Genomic DNA, 22,780 nt, shown 5'->3' on the forward strand with positions numbered 1-22,780 from the left:
GGAAAACGCACCGAACAATGAACATGGTTTGCTGTTTTTTCTTATTTGCTAGAAATACACATAGACACAAATAATAAGTGAAAACAAAAGGTTGGTTATAAATTGCGAACGTGAAAGACGAACAGACTGGGGTGGAGGGAGTTGGACAAAGAAAGACAATGAATGAAATTGAGAATGAGAAAGGATTTATAAATGCAATTGTGTACAAAATGCATTACACTAAGCAACTACGTTTACTAATGAGCTGATGTGGAAGTCCTCTTACACAAAATGAATGGGATAAAGTTGCGGATTCCGGAGACTATATTATAGAGATTTTTTTTAAATATTAAGGATATCCACGCTAATGATGTAAAATTAAGAGAGACGAAGAGATGTGCGGACCGAAACGAGGATAAATCGGACTTGTCAATAAAGCCATTTTTATTGTATGCCGACAAATTCCAATTTGATGAATGAGACATTCTAACGTTCCGCATTCTGCATAGCTTAATCTGTTGTCATTTCTGTTCTATATTTCTTTTTTGTTTCAATAATTGTTTTGTTTCTCATTAAATTCTTTTTTTTTTCATTCGTTGCTGTCGGAATAAACACACCGACAATCTAAAACATTTCTTTCATTTTTTCGACCGCCTTTGTTCAGAACGAGTGCAAACAAAAGCGAATTTGTAAGAAAAAAACAAACAAAAAATAATCCCATTAAACGGTGGTGTTTTCGAATGCATTTAATTACATTCATTTCATGCTCATATATTCAACAATGCCATGCAACTCACGTTCCTTTTCTTTATTTCAAATCAATTTAAGTTCAAGTTGCATTAATATACCACCCAAAGGAATTGAAGCATACCAGTAACGAGTCTTTGTCTAACTATTTATTTCGACTGGTAACGACGATGCACCAGACTTATTCAAAAATCCAAAGAATATGTTTTGAATGAACCGAACGAGAGTGAAAAAATGACGAAGAAAAAAACAGTTTTCTAATTAAAGAGATGAACAAATTTATTTCAAACATTTTACGCTTTCTTTGTACGTAATGCCATCGTTGCCTGTCTTTAGATTTTTATTACATATTATTTTTTTATCCCCTCGAAACAATTTAGTTTCAATAAAAAGAACGACGCGTTTTTTTATGTCATTGCAAAGTTTCAATCTAGGGTTAATGATCGCTTGTCGGGGCCTTTAACTTTCATAATTCCACTGACTCGTTAATAATAAACATGTTGTATGGAGAAATTTTATTTTTTCTGGTCAACTATCAAATCGATTGACAATATATTTTTCCAGTTTCATAGTTCCATGTCTGATTGATTTTGTCCGATGTAAATACAATGAAAATGAAACGCAATGCCAATACGGAAATTGTTGGTTGTGTCCATCGAAGGCGGAAAAAATCGACGCAACAAAAATGCAAACACTTGGTTTTATGCGATATAGTTTCGAAATATTTGTCCATCAATTGTTTGTGCGTTGCTTGAATGTTTTTGCTTTCTTCGACTATCGACTTTAAAAAAAAAAAAAAAGGAAATGGAAGTGATTGCTGACTCCCTTTTTTTCCGTCGATGGCCATGTCGAATCGATTTTTGTTTTGTTTTTGTAACAACCACACCGCAGTACACCATTTCTTTATTTCGCTTCATTTCATCACGCTCGATTTTTCGTTAAATTTTCCTTTTGTTTTTTCTTCTTTTCTTATTTCGTTCCGTTTCTCTTCTCGTTTTCTTTTTTTCGTTCACTCTATCTCTCGTGCTTTTTTCCCTCATTTTTGCCATTGTTTGGCGACGTACATTGCAACATTTGTTTTCATTTGTGTATTTGTTTAGCCATGTTTCGAAATTGTTCCATCGAAATGCGTTGTGCAGTTGTTTTTTCGTTCGCTCCCGCTCTCTTTACGTATTTATTTTCATTTGTGTTGTTACGTTTTGTTTGTTCTCTTAAATTTTTCGTCGATTTCGTTTATCTCTTGCTCCTGATGTGCAGACTGTTTGTATTTTCTTCATCATCCCGTTTCCCCATGTTTTTATTCCTTTACTTGTTCTTATGGTGTTGTTGATTCTTCTTTTTCCATTTCATTCCTTGTTTCGTTAATTTCTTTTGTTTCTCTCGATCAACCATTTCAATTGTACAACATAAAAAGTATTTATATTTCGTCGATTATTCCGTTATTTCATTCGCAGGCCCCTTGAACGCTCGCTCTCGCATCACGCTCTCATCTATTGTGTTGGAATTTTGTTTTTTTTTTTTTTGCATCCCATTCGAACATCATCATTATCAACATCACTTTAGATTCAAACATCTCTTTTAACTTTTATTTGATGTGTATTTTGCTTTTGAACAATTGAACGAGCAAACACGCACACATTTTTATGTGCCATATAACGAACCGAAATCCAAAGATGACGAGTGAGAAAAAATGAGAGTAAAAAAAATACCCATCATATATTGATGTTGTTTTTCTTTGCTTTCACAATGACTTTGTGCCCAACTCTTGGTTTGGCGACTCGCCGTTTTCATCCATTGCATACATTTTTAATCTCTTATTCGTTTCCATGGTCTTCTCTCTCGCTCTATCTATCGTCCCAATCATTTCTCTATATATTTTCCTCTTCCGCTTCGTCTATCCTATCATATCATCAACTCAAACTTCGACGAAATGTTGACAGTTTTATCTCTATTTTTTTTTTTATTAAATTCTTCATTTCCGCACTTTATATACTTCCATTCAATTTCTATTGCTCACCAAACCGTATGGCAATGCCATTATTTCGCATCTCGTAATATAGACCATATTTATTTGTTTCGATTCATTCATTTCCTTGAATTATCTCATCGTTTGCATTTCGCTTCGAACTGATATTATATATCGTCTTCCATAAATATACAATTTTCTGTTTGATTTTCATAATCGATCAAAAAGCCAACGAACATCGAAATGGAAAAGCTCAAAATAAACATACTGGAAAATTACTTTATCCGGATGTATATCTTTGGATATGCCAACAAAATAAAGAACTGATACATACTCATTTCTTTTTAGCTTCTCTATTTTAATGGATTTCAATTCAATTTTCAAATATGCATATCCTACTTTCACAATGTATACATATTCAAGTTTTCAGTTTTAGTTTTATTTTGCATTTCATCAAAATCGAATTGAATGTTGTTTTTAATTGAAATGAATGACATTCTCTAAATGAAAATGTTCTTGAATAATCAATTTGAACAGCGAATTTTTTTTTTCGTATTTGATCTCTAATACTTGCATTAGAGAGCAAAAGAAAGAAAGAAAGAGAAATTAATTATGATGAATAGTAATTGTATTATTATAGTATTTGCACAAAAAGTCCATTAATTCAATTTCGAAATGCAAAATCCCTTTGATCAATCTTGTATCAAATGAGTTTCAAATTAAATGCTTGCACAATTCGTTGCGGGGTCGTTTCAAATAGAGTTTGTGTTTTTTGTTTACTCAATGTATTGTGAGGGTTATCAAGCTTTTGTGCAACATTTTTACATATAAAATTGAATATTTGATACTGAATTAGACACAATGATTGAATGAATCTATATACGACTTTTGTAATATACGTATCAAAGGAAATGTCATTTAATTGAGAATAGCCATGAATAATGGGATATTAAGATTAAATTGAATGGATACATGTCATCATTATAAAATAGGTGGTTTTTACTTGATGATGTCTTGTGACATCGAAACAATTGTCTTTCACTTAAGGAGTACTTTTGTATTTAAAAATTTAAGTGTCTTCAAGGTGTTTTTACTTCTATTTTATAGTTAAGTGGCACTTAGCGCACTAAAACACAACAAAAATGACATGTCATTATGTTGCAATCTAAATGGAATTCGTATATTCAAATTCATTGAAATGATGTCAGAGACGAAACAGGAGAAGAGGCGAACATTTTTAATACCTCCTACGAGACGAAAATATGTCATTTTTTCTGGCGAAAATCATTAATTATACTGTGGCGCATAGATTGCATGTGGTTTTTTGAAAATAGTTTAACATTGAATGTTGTTTCAGACAGAGTGTGTCACACACAGTGCGCGATTAAATCGGCTGGGTCGCGCACCCGGTGTGATACTACCAACATATCCACTTTGGCATAATATTAAAATGAAAAATAAATTCCACATATGAACGGAGTAGTTGTTAAATGTTTGTAATGTTTGGTGTGCTATATTATTCGAAAGGACGATGATTGATGACTTATTTTGACTCGGCTGCGCCATTAAGAGTACATCGCATATTTTTTGATATAATCGAATTGAATGCAAAGCGTCTTAGCATGACTGAAAATGGACTTTTTTCCATTCTTTTGCGGGTAAAATGCATATTCGGCTATTATTCAGTTCGTCTTTTTTTTTCTATTTACAAATGGTAAAAGTTTTTCTTTTCCTTCTCTCTTCTCTCGATTTCAAATGAGGTACATCACGCCGATTCACCGTCTTGCCCATGTGCGAGTCGTCAATTGCACAAACAAAACAAACACCGAATCACATCTAATGCCCAATTTTCATATTATGCTATTCACTTACTTTAATTCAGTTGTTGATTTGCGTGTATACGAATTTATGTCTTCCGTTTATAATCTACTTTGACTTAATGCCGTTTGCCTGCTCAATTTCTCTCTCTCTCTCTCTCTCTCTCTCGGTTCCTTTCATTTTCTTTTGTGCAATCACAATTTCATTGCACACGGACCAAATAAAAATAAAGCAAAGAATGCGACCAGTCACTTGTATACACCAGTCGACAGAATGAAAGATTATTATTATTCTAGCATAGAAATTTAATAAATTATAATTATATATTTACACAATATAAATAAAAAAAAGCAACACACGCAACGAACCACCTCCAGCACTCACTCACATATACACCAATTTGGCCATGCAATGACTTGCTAATGTTTTACGAACGTTCCCTTTTCTTTCTAGTTCAGTTTTTTTTTTCGGTTCTATATGCCCAATGAAACTTGGCATATTTCCCGGGTTGGCTGGTCTTTCGCATTGCTTACTTTTCACTTCTCACACATTCACGTTGGCTTACTCTTTCTCTTTCCGTTCATATTTTGTTTCAGTTAATTAATTTTACTTTTTGACTCATAAACCATTTTCATTACTTAACTGAAAATGAACCAAATGAATGAAAAAAGAAAAACAAAATGCCGAAGGAAAGCGGAAAAAATGTCTAAATCAAGAGGGTGACATCGTTTTACCCATAACATTTTGATATCGCGCGACTACGGCATGCATACCAGTTCGTTACATTTTTGAAACGGAAACAAATAATCACAATATTTTTGAGGAGAGAATGGAAAAAAAGAGAAAGAACCGACAGCAAAAAGAAGCTAAAACAAATTGTTTGCGTTTAAAAACAAGCGTCGAGAGAAAGTATAAATTATTTAATGAGAGGAATAAAGAATGAGAATGGGCACGAGCATGGGAAAAGAGTGCTAATGTCAAAGAGAGCAAAAATTGTATGTAAAAAAAATTGTTGGTGGTGGGGCTATATAATTAAAGTCATGACCTTTAACATATGCCATTTCAAATACACAATATCGTTGGCATTAATCGAAAGAAGACGAAAAAAAATGCCGACCATATCACACAGGTTGTGTGACATTTTCTTTTTAATGTGGTTTTTTTTTTTACCTGACGCTCTGCCAATGTAAATAATCAAATGTACGGTACTCACTGAACCATCTGTTTACGTTTGAACAGAGTTAGAAAATTTTATACACCCATTAAAACAAAATCAGACAAAAAAACGACGGTTAAATAAATGCATTTATTTTCATCTGAAAAAGAAAGAGCGAGTGCGGGAGTAAGTAAAAAAAAGGTGCAAACATTGTTTGATAAATTTTTATTTATTGATGCGTAGCGCAGATGATGAATTTCAATGTTGACAAACAGACCATCACAACACCGGGTACCCTCTAAGCTGACCATATATGCACATTTGAAGTGATGAAATGCACAAACACGCACGCATATCATTTGATATTTGGTTTTGGTAATTCTTCCAGACAAATGTGATTCAATTCAAATGAATATTCCCATATGAGTTTTGCAGACACACAATTAAACAATGCAAATGAGAAAATAAAATGTACACCACATCAAATGTGTTAATTAATTTACTTTTACATATGGTAATCACTTTTCGCACTTTTCACTTTTAAATTTTTGTCTCGTTGATCATTATAAAGTGGAACGAAAAAAAAGTGATGATGCATCATCATTTTGGTGTGCAAGTGAAAACTTTGTACACGATACAAGCGAAAAACAATTCTGTTTTCTCACAAATAGGTCATATTTTTGACCCAAAATATAACCGTATGCAATTAATTATTGTCTATATTTTTCAAATACGAATGTACATGGAATGCTGGTTTGAGTCACATGCCAAGTCTATCTTCTATTGCAGTATTTGTTATTTCGCCTCTGCAGTGAGACTCAACCACAAATGCGCATTGGTAATTATTTATAATTCTCCGAAATTCTGACACAAGCAAACACACACAAAATTTCGTACTCTTTTTCAACAGAGAAAGAGAGAAGGAAAGAGAAGCGCCGTAATGGAATTGTAAAATCCAATGAGAATCATGACATTATCAACACCATTTAAAAATGTGGTGCTGCAAAAAGCGGAGCATGAAAAAAAGGCGTCCATTCATTTGCTAATGTTGGGCATTTACATAGTCATTCATTTCAAGGTGGTTATCTCGTTTGCTGCTCAATCATGTATTTTTCGCTTGATGTTGACGCGGTAGGAATTATAGAGCTCGAATATATATGTATAATATAAGAGTGTGTCTCTATTGCCTTCACCTTTCTTCAGATTTAAATAACTTTTTGCACTCCAAACTCTCATGTCATTTCTTTTTTCTTCTTCGTTTGAACTGATAATGGATTTTTGAATGATGAAGGGGAGAACAACTACAACAACAAAAATCGATGAGCCCGAAAAAATTACCAAGTATAAATGTTAATTCTCTGCTCGAATTTTGAGCTAAGAAATGTTCCCTAGTAAATATGTCAATTAAGCTGAGTAAATTGATGATGATTTATGGTCAATGATGAGATGAAATGTCTGATTGCATGCGGCAACTGATGATAATCAACCGATTTTGCATATTTTATCGACCGAAATTCATGAAATTTATTTTTTTTTTCGCCAACTCACTGTCGAATGTCATTAGCAACATTTCTAGCAGATATTTTTGTTCTATAGACCATTGCAAGCTCTATCGCCATATTTACATTTATACATTTACCATTGGTGTTTGCATATCGTTGCTTCTCTGCCGTTGCTGTGTGTGTGTGTGAGAGTGATGACGAATGCTAGTCCTTTGAAATAGCAATTATGAATATATTTGCCCAACCGAAATCGATTTAATGTGTTGAATTTAATTTCGTGCGATTTTATTTTGTTACCATTCCAACGAAATTTTATATTATTATCAGTTTCAATGGGCATGACTGTCGACTTTGTACATTCACGTCGAGCGAGCGGGCGGGAGAGAGAGTGAGAGAGAGAGATGGGGAATGAGAGGTACGCATTCAAAGAGTTCGTCATAGCAACAAACCATTTGCATGAGCTAAAATCGATTAAATGTGGTCGAGAAGAAGCTTTGAAACACCTCATTCACTAATATCAACGGTTTGAACTTGTGCTTCTCACTTTTCTCTCTATTTCCATGCTCACACTTCATTTTCTGCAATCCTCCCCAAAAAAAAAGTTGCAGCATAGAAAAATTGCTTGAGGGCGCGGAAATGTTTTTGATTGTCCAATTCGCAATCAAGCAAAATGCCCAATGCAAATTCAAAATTGCACAGAGAGAGGCAGAGACGGAACAAAAGAAATGACGCTTATGGATACATCATTAAATTGAAAATTGTGTATCGTGTATACGCATTCCATATGAAATGGACATTTAACTTGTCGGGAGCAGAGAAAAAATGGTGGTCGTTTCAACTTTCGACTAAATACAAATATCATCTGACAGAGGCTTGAGCATTAATGTATCATTTTTATAATCCAGCTATTGTGGCAATGGTCACCAACGATTCTACCAAATAAATGAATGAATTTGATGGATTGTGTGTCTGTAATCCGAAATTGAAAAATGTTTTTTTTTTTTTTTTTTTTTTTTTGAAGTGAAATCGAAAATGTGCAAATCTAATTTTCCCGGTCGAAGTTCAAAACAATTGTACATTTGAAGTTTTATTAGTGGCATTAGCATTGTTTCTTTGTTTAAACAAAATAACAAATTGAAAATTTCACTCAAACTCCGATGCTTACAACGCGACGCGGATAATGATGATATTGGTTGACTACTAAAATGCGCATTCCGTTTTGGTCAAATCGAAAAATATACGATTGAACAATTGAATCAACTTTAATATTATGTGATTATTATAACATTTGAATCCTTTTGGGAATCGGTCACTAAATTCAATCTAACTGAAGCATAAAATTAATCAAACGCTTTTGTTCTTTTCGATTTCAAATGCACACATAAAACGGTGTAAATGTTTCGAATTGTTATTGTGTTCATCGAATGAAATGAGAAATTCCGGTGCGCATTTTGTCCACTTAATGACAAAATAAGAGACGAAGAAATAGACAAAGCGGTGGAGGGTACAGCATTTAATCTATTTTTCGCCACATTGCATGCCAATTTTGGAACATTCCTAGGGGATAACCGTGAATTGCAGATCGAATAATTTATAATAATAAACGCTATGTCTCTCTATTTTTCACTAATTCTGCTAGTATTTCTACTAGTTTGTTCTAATACTGCTATTTTTTGCTAATTTCTCTAGTACGTCAAAAATATTGCATACGTCAGATTGACAGCATGATCGAATAACTGAAATGTGTTTACGCAAATGTTTCAAGTTGACACTTTCAACGTGTATATTTGAAGCAGGCACTAGCGTATACGTTTTCAGTAAGAAATCTGTCATCAAATCTACATTTCCGATTGCAATTCGTAAATTGTAGTTAATACAGATGAAACGTGCTTGGTTACGTGCCATTGAATATATTTTTATTTAAAAATGAGAAAAAGCATATTAAACTACATATTTTGATACATTTTAGTTCAATACTATTCAATTCGTTTGTTTTGTGAATTTTATTTTAATTAATTATTTCAATATATTCAAGAATAAATGCTTACTAAAGTATATACGTGTACAGTGCTAATTCTGCTATTTATTGCTAATTTTGCTATTTTCTTCATGTAAATTTCCCTATTTTTTGCTAATGTGCTAATTCTAATTCGCATGGATATCCCCTAGGAACATTCATTTTGAACAAATTTCGGCGATGGTTTCGATTCAATTTCTATTGAATCTTTGTAATTTTATATACAATCAAAGTATCTCTCCGTCTACTTTTTCTTTCTCCAACTTGTGTATCCTCTATTTTTCAAAATCGAAATGAATGGCGTAAAATTGACCATTTAATATTTGGCCGACGAATCATGTGTATCGTCTTCGATTATTTATTCGTTTCAATTTTGAATTTCATTGCATACAGTGAAAATGCCATTTATTGTCTCGAAACGCTGTTGTGACAATGTGATTCGGTATTTTGATTTGAATTTCTGCAAAACATACGCATATATACAAACAGTTGATATGTCTCGACTGGAGTCGATATGGAAATCTTGTATCGGCATAATAAATATATTAACGCCCGAATGTACGCAAATCATACACTTTGCCCCCGCCTTAAATGCAGAAAACATGAAATCCCGTCGAGACTGGTCTGCCTCTTCATCTACCTCTCTCACTTTTGCTCGGCTCTCATTCTGTCTCTATCTCTGAACAAACAATCAACATTATTTTAAATAGATTCGCATAATATTTACTTTAAATTTTCTATTGAATTTGTATGCTCTCCGTGTGTGTGTGTGTGTGTGCGTATATTTGTGTGTTTGAACAAAGAACGACGACATGTTTATGATGTCGATACAATATATGAGCAGAAAACAATCATTCCTTATAAACTACTACAAATCGGGGGAAAAAAACACAAATAATAAATCAATAGCAATGCGCAGTCTGGCTTTTTGATGATGTTTGCAACAATGGAATTTGGAAGGACTCTTCTTGGGAAAAGTTAAAGAAATTCGAAAGAAGAACGAATCAACAAGAACAAAAACACACACACTCACACAGACTTTCTGAAGAGTTTCTTGAACGAATCCATTTAGGTGATTCTTGATTTCTTCCAACTTTGCCTCATTAATCCAAACAATGCATTGCAAATAGAAAATCACACAAACTCACACACACATCGACAGCAAATATTCGATTAAACATTCATGAAGTGAAAATTGCTTGCTGAAATATTATTCAACGAAATGGATTTGTGAGAGATGTGCGATTGCATTTAAAACTTTCAAAAGTGATGTTTAAACTATATATAAACATACATCGTTTCGGATGAATGAGCGAACGAGTGAGCTTTTGCTCTTTCGATCCGTTTTGCTTCTTCTACATGGCTTTTGTTTTTTCATCACTATTCGATATCGGATTTACGGTGTTTGCATTTTGCATTGTACATTATGCCCTGGTGTCTGACAGTATCTCTTATCGACATAAACTAAATCATGCGAAATACTGCGAAGCATACATTATACATATGCAAGCATGACTTATGAAATTAGGCAATGAAAATGGGCAAACAAACCGTTATCATCTATATATCGATACAATAAACACATACTCACGCACACAATACTGGAGTTTTCGAGAAAAAAAACATTTCCTTGGCAATATTAAATCAAATTAATCTGTCATTGTATGTTTTCTTGAAGCAAATCCGTGCCACTAGATGTTTCTTTGCATATGCTGACAATATCGATGATTATCTCGCGCTAGAGCACTGCCATTGTCTGTATATGCAAATAGTTTGGCAAAGATTCTTTGTCGAAAAAGTACATATGCACTCACCTTCCTTTTATTCATCCACTATGTCGCAAGTTGTACTGTCTAAACATGATATAAAATGTATATAATCACAAACATCAATTTAATCAATCTTTGTAAATTGAGTGTATTTTTTTATTGAAACTGTTATTTTTGTATACAATTTTCAATCAAAGCTAAAATGTATTTTCCTTTTTTTTTCTCAATTACAGAGCATTCGTCGATAACACATTTCTGCAAATAATAACGCTTGACGAGAATCCATCGTTTGCCGATCTTCCATTAAAATTATTTCATGGTAATCCGAATTTGATTGAGATTTCGATACGTGGTAACGATTTGCATACTTTGGATGCGGCTCATTTTCCATTGGATCGTTTGCATCGGCTTCGTTTGGCCAAAAATCCATTGGTGTGCAATTGTTCGTTGTTATGGCTCTGGCGTTTAACAAATGGTCAAATCAACGAGAATAGCGATGGCAGCGAAAATAGTTCAGGCGTAAGCGTTGCGGCTGTATCCGCCAATCAGATTGATAACAATAATGATGATACAAATCTTGTGTCATCATCAAATGCAGCAACAACAAATGCACATAACTATCATAATCTTCACAATGCAACACCAAACAATGTGCTCATTTTGGATGTCGATGAAATTGCATGCGATTTATGGGAAGATTCACAACGACATACACGAAATCTCATGAAAACAATGTCGGCCAGCGATATAAAATGTCCAGCTCATATTGTAACGATTGTGAGCGCAGTGCTCAGTGTATTGCTTATCATTGTAACGGGAGCGAGTGTATTGTTTTATATGCGACGCATGAAAAATCGACGAAACGCCATGTCCGAACGGAAAAATGTCAACGAACGCATTGTACCGCAACAAGTTGACAAATTGGAATTGGAACGATATTTAGCCGCTCAAGCTGTTGAAAATGAATATCGGGCGCTGCGACAATGGGAGCTAACGATGAAAGAACAAATCGAAGAACCAGATCATTATGAGAAATTTGATGATTTTCGATTTGATACGAGACGATCACAAAAACCACATGTCGTTTACGTATGACTCACATAAGTTAACATTTTCAAATAAAAAAAAAAAAACAAAAAAACAAAATACAAAAATATTAAAGACCCGACGATGACGATTTTTTTTCTTATTTTCACTATTTTTGATCCTTTTTTTATAGTTTAACGAAAAAAAATGATGAAAAAAATGAAAACAATTCTTTTTGTTTGTTTTTTTTTTCAAATTCATTGCATTTTCTTATATACATTTAACAAATAAAAATCTATATATATTTACATTTTGATTCTTAAACAATAATCAAACTACACAAAAAAAATATAATATAATTTATGTAAAATAATATAAAATGTGAATTATTGAATAATTCGATTAAAAAAAATGGAAAACATCTTTAGACAATTGAGAATGATATTTACTTATATGAATAAATATATATTTAATGGTATACAACAGCAAGAGAAATGAAAATGAATTAAAAAAAAAATATTTAAATAAGAAACATAAAAATGAAAATTAAACGCATACAATTGAATAGAAATCAAAACTAGTGACAGAGCCAATGGCCCCTCGTAAAATGTGTATTGATTCAGCCATATTGTAAGCACTTTCAAAGACTTTTATTAGTAGTGGAAAAAAATCACATTGCGCAAAATTCCTGACGAAACGAACAACTTTTGAATGGATTCGTTTTCACAAAACATAGTCGAAATTATGCAAAGATACTCGGCCATCAATTCGCAGCTCAATATGTTGAATGAGTATACGACGTGATGCATCTTGACAGAGGAGAGTGGCATAAACCACTCATAATGTTTACAATAATGAGTCTTTATTAAAGGCAATTGTATCGGAGCTCATATATTCAACATGAAAAAATTCCCGACAAGAAGAATCGACAGCAAATCACTTTTTTGTCATGAAATAAGCAATATTAATCGTTATTATAAAGAAGAAAATAGATTATTATACAACACATGTTCCAATCATCCACTTTCTTTCCTTTGACGTATACATTCAATTGCAATTGAATTGGTTTTCGTGCGACATTGGATTTTATTTTTCATAAAATAAAGAAAGAAAATGTATTTCATAGCTTTTTGGAACATGGACTTATATGTTATTTAACGCAGTTTACAATTAACAGTGGTTTGAATTCGGAAAAGGTTAAAGAGTTGAAAACGAGATTGAAATCGATAGGAGACAAAATGGACGAAAGAACTTTATTTTGAATTAAAAATTAACACAGGGATCTTGATCAAATAGTTTTGATCAACACAATCTTTACCACATTTTAAACATGACATTTCGAAACGCAAAAACCATGACATTTCTAACCATTTAAAACTTGAAGGTTTTTTTTTACTACTATAACATTGGTTAGCTCAAAATGTGGACCAACAAACGAAAAAATTTGTTTTTTCTTTAAAAACCGATGTTTTTTCCCTAAATTGCTTCGGTCATGATTTGACTTTTTTTCTGATCAAACATTTCGTTTTATTTTTTCTTCATCTGAATTAAGTGAAAAAAAAAAAGAAAAACGAAAAATTTGCTTCGTAAATAGGACCAGATGTGTGATATATAGGACAGTGAAAATGTTTGCCTAACGTTGCAGGTTTTACAAGTGTTTGAGCAAAAAGCTCAAGATTGAAACGAAGACAAATGAAGAAGAAAATCACTCAATTCACAGCAACAGATTTTCTCTATTGAAGAAAAAAAACCACATCTCATCTCTGTCTGTCAGTTTAAGTTCGAAAAATAACTAGAAGAAAACAACAACTTTGAAAAGCTATAGCATAAGACTTATCTATACCAGACGTAATTGTAAAATATTAGACGTTAAAGTAAAAGAAAATAAAAAAAAAACAATCTAACACACAATAATCAATCATCAAAAATGCATTGTACATTAAAACTGAAAGAATGAAAATTACTTACGAAAATGAAAAAATAAAAAAGAAAACTAAAAACAACACTTACAATTTAACGCGATGACCAAGCAAAAAGTTTGGCTCGAAAAACACATACAAAAAAAATGAATAAAAAAAATTAACTCGTAAGACTAGAAAGTTACAACGGAATCACTATTTAATCGAAGAAGTCGGGATGGAGAAGAAACAAATTACAACATGAAAAACAAATTGTTATTCACAATTCTAGCATTTAGATTTGAGATTTCATAAATATAAGGGAATTTTACTCAAAAAACAGACAACAAAATAATATTCACCACACCGATGAATTTCATTTTCTCTTTGAATATTAGATGTACTGTAACAAAGCTAGATTGTGGGCGCAGACGAAGAACGATTGAAAAAAAAATGAAAATGAGGGAGTCAACCGAGGTTTGAAACTGTAAATATCGCATGAAAAAAGAAAGGACGAAAGAAAGACATTTAATTGCAACGTCTTTCTGAGAAGAAGACTAAGTACGGAAATAGAAAGAAATGAAGTGAAAAAACAAAACATAATTAAATTATTTTTGCAAACATTGAAAATGTTGAAATGTCTATGCGGCCGAATAACTTTCGATGGGGTTGATTAAATCAGATGAAAAAGAGTAAGAGACAAAAACAAAACGAAGTGCGCGGAAACAAATATTATTCATTCATAAAATAATTTAAACTAAATAATCACTTCCCTTCAAATCTCATACACATAGACAGACAGACACAATTCATTTTTGTGTGTTTATGCTCTTATTTCAATTTTTTCCAATTTCCCGAATTGTTTTTTGTTTCGGTCTTTGTTATTGATGGAGAAAAAAAAATATGGCAAATCACTTTAAGACAAACAATTTAGAATTAAGATGAATTAGTTAAAAATTATTAATGAACAATACGAAAAAAAAACACAGAAATGACAATTTAAAAGCAAAAAAAAAAATACAAAAAACCTTACATTTACAAACAAACAAAAATTCTTTCATCGACATCTACAGTTATATATATATATTCACTTTGAATCGGTAAAAACAATAAAAAGGAAAAACTTTCTAATGTAAAAATCAACTGAACAACCACAAAATTGAATAAACAAATAAATATTATGCAATAATGATTAAAGTGTAAATTACTCTTGGTTTTCATTTCGAAACACTTCTCTTTCAGTTTTGATCCAAAAATGTATACTTTAACATCCTTTCAACGAAACCTGAAATGTTCATGCTTTCATTGATCGAAAATGCACATCAATTTGAAAAGGATGCAAAACCAATAAAAAATAAATCTTTGCAATGTTAAAGGCTGATGATGCAAACCAGTTGTTCTTCTCACAGCATCTTCTCAAATTTTCATCCATCGCTTAGTTTTAAACGATCTTAAATAATGTGAAGCATCTATTTCATATAACTTGTAAACATATTTTTGAAAAGATTTTCACCAATTAGACCATTTTGTTCGTTCCATTTAACTACTACGTATAAAGTTTGTTGATATAAGTAAACACAATATATGGTGTCGATATTGATAAATGGTACTTTAACATACAAAAAACATATTTGCGACGTGATTGGTATATCCGGCCATGTGAATATATTAGGGTGAGTAATTGAGTATACTAGTGATCCAAATGACAAAGGCTCTTCGGCTTGAATGCCAACATTTTGGCGAAAAAATAGATTTAAAATGTACAGCTCGGTATTTCGGTAAGCATAAAAAAATCATAAAGTGCAGCACGAAAGCTCAACATCAGTAATGAACATCTACAAAATGAGCAAAAACACGTCATTTGTAACGTATTCAGACACATGCAAACTCTTTAAATGTTCCCATACTGAGTCAGTTTTTAGGTAGGTATATACATATATGAAAATATTTAATATTTTTGAGATTTGCACCACCCTAGTGGATGCATATGCTTGCGAATACCATAGTTCGTATTTCGCCTTTGAAATAGAGTAAACATTTTTGTTTGTATTTATGCCGCTACTGGTACATACTTAAATTGATTGCTCTTGGCAACTTGAGGCATTTAGTGAAGAAGCCGGCATTTGATCGTTCTTCGTCATTTCTCTCGATTATTCCCTACCATCACAATATTATATCGCCTGTCCGAATCATATATGTAAAAATCGAGCCCATCAAGTCATCCTTGAAATTAAAGAGTTTTAACATTCGACTCTCGTTTCGTCAATAAGCTTCTCATCTCCTTTCCCTCTTCTCCACACAGTCTCTATTACATGTGTAATTCTAATCTTTTCGATTGTGGGAAAAAAATGTATTGGAACCCTTTAAAACGAGTCTAAGCGGATTTCAATGGTAAGAGCAATGAAGGAAAAAAAGGTAAAATGAACGTTACATAAAATGCCGATTGAAAATTCGACATAAAAATATGAATACGAATGCTTGAATTATTGGTGTCCAAGTGAATGAACAGCAAGAGCAATCGAGAAAGAAAAAAAAATATGTTGAAAGCTGATTATACAATGAAATCGAGTTCGTTAGGCTTGTCCTTGTAGTTTATCTATGTATATTTCCTCGTATTCTTCTCACAAATGCTATTCTTCTTCCTGGGTTTACATTGTGCTCCGATTCCATCGCTGTAAGATGATGAATTTTGGATTGTATGCAATCATTCGCTTCGATAGATTTATTTTGTCATAAAATGTATATCGAAAATTCTGAATTTGGGTCATTTATTGTCATCACTCAACCGATTTGGGCTGGGACATTCATTTTTCCGCGAAGGCTTGACATTGCATCCATTTCCGATACACGCTGAATTTTCGATCTAAAAAAAAACTAAAATGGAAATTTTTTTCACATACAACTGAAAATTCAAACTCTAAATTGACACATTCATCTTTCTACTGTGGATTCAAATAGAGAAATTCACAATTCCTAACACTGAAATGTAGAGCAAATCGATATTTTTCACACAATACATTTTTATGAACTATGAAATGAAATTGAATTCAATTTGTTGTGTCAACATTTGTACTAGTTAAAACGGATTTTGTATGATGACAGAATATTCTAATCGCTTCATTAGAACTTTTTTTTAAAGATTAAATTAAAAACATTGTCAGAGGTGTCAAGAATAAACTACTGAAACTTTTCAAAAAAAAAAAAAAAAAATAGAATTGAAGGTCCACAAATGTGGTATCATCAAAAATATAAAAAGGTAATGATTTGAATAAGTAATTGGTTGATAGGGTTACTTTAAAATAAGGATTGACATGGTTCGTTCATGTTCAATGTATGCTGAAGCAACCATGGTTTTAGAGATAAGATAGACCTAAAATGCTATTTACACACAAAGAAACTATACAATGAAAGCTAGATGGCTTGTCGTATAAAATTCGGAACTAGTTGACACTCCGTATAAAATTGTATTTTTCCAATTTCATACAAAATATCGTTTTTGTGTATTCTCTTTTATGCGGATCTTCTTCAAAGCATAAACGAAGAAGAACCGCACAAAAGAGAATACACAAAAATGGTGTTTGGTATGAAATTAGATGGACAAATACAATTTTATACGGAGTGTCAACTAGTTCTAAATTGTATACGACAAGCCATCAGTTTTCATTGTATTACTTCTCTGTGTGTAGATTCTGCAAAATGCGATTTGAGACAAATGGATAAATACACTTTTTATCAAAACGCAAGAATATCGCAACTTTATTGATGTAAAATTATCATTTTCGGCGGTATATTTGAAATTAATAATTTTGATCGCCTCCTTCTTCTAGCTGTGGTGGTGGATTCATAATCATATTGAAGGCTAGTTGACTTATTTCTCCATTTCGCAGTGCTTGCTGTAGACGAGATACTAAATTTCCTTGTTGTCCATTTATAACACGATTTAAAACCGCAGAACTTATTTGTCCTGTTCGCATTGCTGCAGTTATTTGAACAATAATGTTCCTTCCTTGACGGCAATTAATATATTTTCGGTTATTTAGGCTCAGTTTTCCAGCGAGTAACAAATTATTATTTGCGAAATTTTCTGAGTGATGAAAATCTTAAGTAAACGATGCATTCAGTGTTAATGTTTTTTACAAAATGTTACGCTTTAACTTGATTTCACAATGAGTCGAAAAATCGATTTAAAAAACTAAATTCTCTTACTTGAATGCATTTCGAGACATCCATGCGTCTCATCTTCAGCATCACAACTGAAACGTTTCGTAATAATAATTTTTTTGCGTCTTGCGGTCCAATCCATCCGAATCCATCTATTCGAACTGAAAGTAATTATTGCATGTAATTTATGCGACATAATTGAATGGTTGAGAATAATAATGAAACTTAATTTTTGTTCAAACTGAAGTGTCCCTTCGAAATATTTCCAATAAAAGTGTCCCAAGTTTGTATATAGTTTGCCATATAAACTTGGGACACTTTTATTGGAAATATTTCGAAGGGACACTTCAGTTTGAATAAAAATTAAGTTTCATTATTATTCTCTAGCGTTCAATTGTATTTGTGTAATGTTCAAATATCATCAATTGCATGTTATTTCTTTGTATTCTGGTTTTCATGAATGTCATTACCGATAAAATTGTTTGCACCAAAATTGATTTTCATTCCACTAAACAATGTATACAACAAACCAAATTTAAGTTGCATTATTTTATTACAACATCATGATATTCATGTGATAATTAGAGTAAATTATGAGAACCAACCAAATGATGTGTAATTTTTCCATTTTATTGCAGCACGAAATAGTGTTAAGCGCTAATACTTTTGAGTGGTCTGAATGCGCAACTCAATGGTATTATGATAGCACACATTATTTAAATATTGATATTGTACGTGAAATGAATTGCAAATTGAACTGGAGTTTTTTTTATCTTTCACATTTTAGAAACTGTTGTACACAATCGAAATCATTGTTTTATATCGAATCAAAGCGTGAATTTATTCTATTTTCTCGTATACATTACGAGTTTATAAATTTCTAATCTGCACTGCAATTCACCATTTTATATTTTACTCGAAACTTTCAAACTGCATTCAAATGCATCTCGGTCGTTGTCATTAAAAATGATGCAATTGTCACATTTTGCACACTATTTACGAGTTGCTGTAAAATGAAATTGTTAACATCAAACATTTTATATATATTATTATAATTTCAATCTAAAATTAGCAATGATTTTGCAAATATTATCATGTGTTTTATGCAAAAATATGACATTGTATGGCTTGGTTTCATTGTTTATCCACACCAAATGATAGGCGATGCTTGTTGTATTTTATGACTTGTTTAGATAATATTAGATAGTCAAGTAAAACAATATTTTAATGTTGTTTGTTAAGTAAAATATTTGGATATTATTGTTGACAATATTCAATGGTTTTATTTAGTGGTTTTATTGCACATCACAAGAATTTGAACCAACAAACGTTAAATACATGTTATATTCATCAGAAAACACTAACACATTCCCGCACATTTATTAGGATCCAATCTTATCTTATGGAAAAGTTGAAAAGTGAGACTTATTTGAATTATTCTGATTTTAATGATTTTTTTCCTGTTTGAACTCAAGGTGATCATCTAAATAGCTTGATATTAAACTGAAATCAAAGATAAAAAAATTATAAATGTATTATTACGATAGCGACAATTTGATATTCACTATGTAATACTTGAACGAGAGCAACAATGAAAATTTGTGTACATCGATATTCCAATTTGTGTGAAATGTTCAGTTTTTTTAAGAATGTCTTCACTCTCATTATCAAGTGTTACATATTCGAAGTAGAAGAATTATATAATAAATGAAATTGGGATATTCAAATATCGAACAATGGGTACGAATTTTATATAGAAAAATAATAAAGTTAAGTGTGAATTTGATCGAAGAATTTAATATTTCAGAATTAAAAAAAAATATTGAAGATGGTGGCATTCAAACACAAACAAAACTTGCATATCCAAAGTGTATATTTTTTATAATTAGCAATGAAGTTTGCGAGCGATTTAATTTCTACGGAATAAGGAGTGAGCATTATTTGTTATTTGTTTTTTTTTTTCAAAATTGGCTCAACCCGAAAATCGGACTCGAATATTTCGATTCTCTTTCCAGCCATTCTGTATCTCTACATGACTGATAAATTGAAATTGGATCCAAATACGGCAACCGTACAGTTTCATGCTTTTAGTATGTTTGTGTATTTCACGTCAATCTTCGGTGGCATATTGTCTGACGTTTGGTTGGGAAGATATCGTACAATTTTAAGTTTATCAATTGTATATGCTGTGGGCAGTTTATTAATTTCAATCGTGGCAATTCCATCGATTAATATTTCAGCTACAGGAGCTTTGTATGTTGGTTTAGCGTTTATTGCTATTGGCAGTGGTGGAATAAAGCCATGTGTTTCGGTTTTTGCCGGCGATCAATTCAAACTGCCTGAACAGTCTGCAGAACTGGATACATTTTTTTCGTGGTTTTATTTTGCAATAAATCTAAGTGTTCTCATATCATCATTTCTTACGCCATTTTTACGAGAAAATGTCCATTGTTTCGGTGAAAATGATTGTTATTCATTGGCTTTTGCAGTTCCCGCATTTCTAATGATCATTTCGATTGGTAATTTCTACATATAATTTTAATTTTATGAATTTCTCATGAATTTCTTTGAACTGCAGTTTTTTTAATAATCGGCAAGCATTGGTACACAATGAAACCACCATCGGGAAATATTCTGTTTCAAATAATGAAATGTATAACGGTATGTGAATTTAAAAAATATTTTTTTTTTAATCAATTGTCATTGGCCATTCTTCTTTTTAGAATGCTATTTTGGTGAAAATTCGTTTGTGGGGCGGCGATTCACGTGAACATTTTCTTGATTATTCAATTGAAAAGTACGGACAACAATTGGTTGATGATACAAAAATGTTGCTGGAAATTGTACTGATTTTCGTTCCAATGCCACTATTTTGGTCTTTATTCGATCAAATCGGCTCGCGTTGGGTAGAGCAAGCTACCAAAATGAATGGCAACATTGGATGGTACAAAATTTTACCAGATCAAATGCAAATGCTGAACCCCTTTTTGGATTTGGCTTTCATTCCGACGATGGACTTTTGGATTTATCCAATTTTAAATAAATTTGGCATTCGAAGCCAATTGCAAAAGCTTGCAATTGGTGGTTTTTTCGGTGTAATTTCATTTGCTGCATCAGCTATGGTTCAATGGCAAGTTGAGGTAAAACCAGACGAAGTACACATTTTATGGCAAATACCACAATATGTATTTATTTCTTTGGGCGAAATCTTATTTACCATTCCTGCACTATTGTTTGCTTATGAGAAATCACCAGACAGCATTAAATCACTGGTACAAGCCCTTTTGTGGTTAACTAGTGCCTTCGGAAGTGCTATTGTTGCACTTATTGCCAGTATTAACTATTTTAATTCACTTACTTATGAATTTCTATTATTTTCCGTGCTAATGTTAATTGATATTATTGTTTTCATGATCTTAGCCGCAAGATTCCAACGACGAGAAAAGAGTCTCACAGTTTAACATAGCCATTTTTATGATATTCTTCTTGACGTTTTTTAGTACAGAATTCAGAGTAAAAAGAGCGAAAAAGAATATTTCTCAGAACAATATGTGCGAGGAGGAGCGCGCAGAGGAGCCGGAGTAGCAAAATATTAAAAGTTAATAAGTATGTAAAATCATAATATTAATATTCGATAATTATCAATTTGAATAATAAACTATGTATGCACACGCAAACGTGCCCGAGTTGTGATAACAGGCGGGCTGAAAAGTTCGTATCGTTTTATAGTGAAACACATTTTTTTGGCAAAATTCAATTTTATTATTCAACATAGTTGCCTTCGAGGGCGATACAGCGATTATAGCGATCTTCCAATTTTTCGATACCATTTTTATAGTACGATTTCTCTTTATCCTCAAAATAGGCCTCTGTTTCGGCTATTACTTGTTCATTGGTGCTAAATTTCTTTCCGGCGAGCATTCTTTTGAGATCTGCGAACAGGAAATAGTCGCTGGGGGCCAGATCTGGAGAATATGGTGGATGAGGAAGCAATTCGAAACCCAATTCGTACAATTTTGCCATCGTTTTGATCGATTTGTGACGGGGTGCATTGTCTTGATGAAACAAGATTTTTTTTCTCAACATATGCGGCCGTTTTTTTGCGATTTCATCCTTCAAACGCAACAATAACGCTATATAATAGTCGCTATTGATGGTTTTTCCCTTTTCCAGATAGTCGATAAAAATTATTCCATTTACATCCCAAAATACAGATGCCATAACCTTGCCAGCCGACTGTTGCGTTTTTCCACGCTTTGGATTGGGTTCGTCGCGTGCAGTCCACTCCGCTGACTGTCGATTGGACTCTGGAGCGAAGTGATGGAGCCATGTTTCGTCCATTGTCACATATCGACGGAAAAATTCACTTTTATTGCTGTTGAACAGCTCCAAACATTGCTCCGAATCATCGACACGTTGTTGTTTTTGGTCGATTGTGAGCTCGCGCGGCACCCACTTTGCACAGAGCTTTCGCATACCCAAATATTCATGCACGATATGTCCAACATGTTCCTTTGAAATCTTCAGAGCCTCAGCTATCTCGATCAACTTCATTTTACGGTCATTCAAAATTATTTTGTGGATTTTTTTGATATTTTCGTCAGTAACAGCGTCTTTTGGGCGTCCACTGCGAGCATCGTCTTCAGTGCTCATATGGCCTGTACGGAATTTGGCAAACCACTTACGAACGGTTGCTTCGGCTGGTGCAGAGTCCAGATAATATTTATCAAGCCAATTTTTA

General features: G+C 32.5%; 2 protein-coding genes and 1 long non-coding RNA gene across 6 annotated transcripts in view; 2 read left to right on the plus strand and 1 right to left on the minus strand.

Annotated features, from left to right (window-relative positions):
• The window catches only part of LOC116345424 (protein slit), a 312,643-nt gene extending 300,528 nt beyond the window's left edge, over positions 1–12,115 (plus strand). For all 3 annotated transcript variants that reach the window (XM_031774763.1, XM_031774784.1, XM_031774773.1), the window contains one exon: positions 11,188–12,115. In XM_031774763.1, coding sequence (XP_031630623.1) covers positions 11,188–12,049 — 862 coding nt within the window. In that variant the 3' untranslated portion in view covers positions 12,050–12,115. The remainder of the gene's footprint in view (positions 1–11,187) is intronic.
• A 5,494-nt stretch (positions 12,116–17,609) lies between these two features.
• Positions 17,610–18,154, minus strand: LOC116348065. Its single transcript, XR_004201752.1, has 2 exons — positions 18,085–18,154; positions 17,610–17,977 (listed from the first exon to the last, which is right to left on the minus strand). It is a non-coding gene; the product is annotated as an uncharacterized LOC116348065 (long non-coding RNA).
• Positions 18,155–19,676: 1,522 nt separating this feature from the next.
• LOC116347145 (peptide transporter family 1-like) lies at positions 19,677–21,694 on the plus strand. 2 transcript variants are annotated; one of them, XM_031777630.1, is made up of 6 exons: positions 19,677–19,779; positions 19,847–19,969; positions 20,055–20,558; positions 20,618–20,700; positions 20,763–21,179; positions 21,545–21,694. In XM_031777630.1, the coding sequence occupies exons 1-6, from the start codon at positions 19,776–19,778 to the stop codon at positions 21,554–21,556; spliced, it is 1,143 nt and encodes a 380-aa protein (XP_031633490.1). In that variant the 5' UTR covers positions 19,677–19,775; the 3' UTR covers positions 21,557–21,694. The 2 variants fall into 2 exon arrangements, with proteins under 2 accessions (XP_031633490.1, XP_031633481.1); XM_031777621.1 differs by having other exon boundaries at positions 20,763–21,694.
• Positions 21,695–22,780: the final 1,086 nt, after the last annotated feature.

Source organism: Contarinia nasturtii, unplaced genomic scaffold (assembly GCF_009176525.2).
Source record: "Contarinia nasturtii isolate CC-2019 unplaced genomic scaffold, AAFC_CNas_1.1 Cnas_scaffold_129, whole genome shotgun sequence".
NCBI lineage: Eukaryota > Metazoa > Arthropoda > Insecta > Diptera > Cecidomyiidae > Contarinia > Contarinia nasturtii.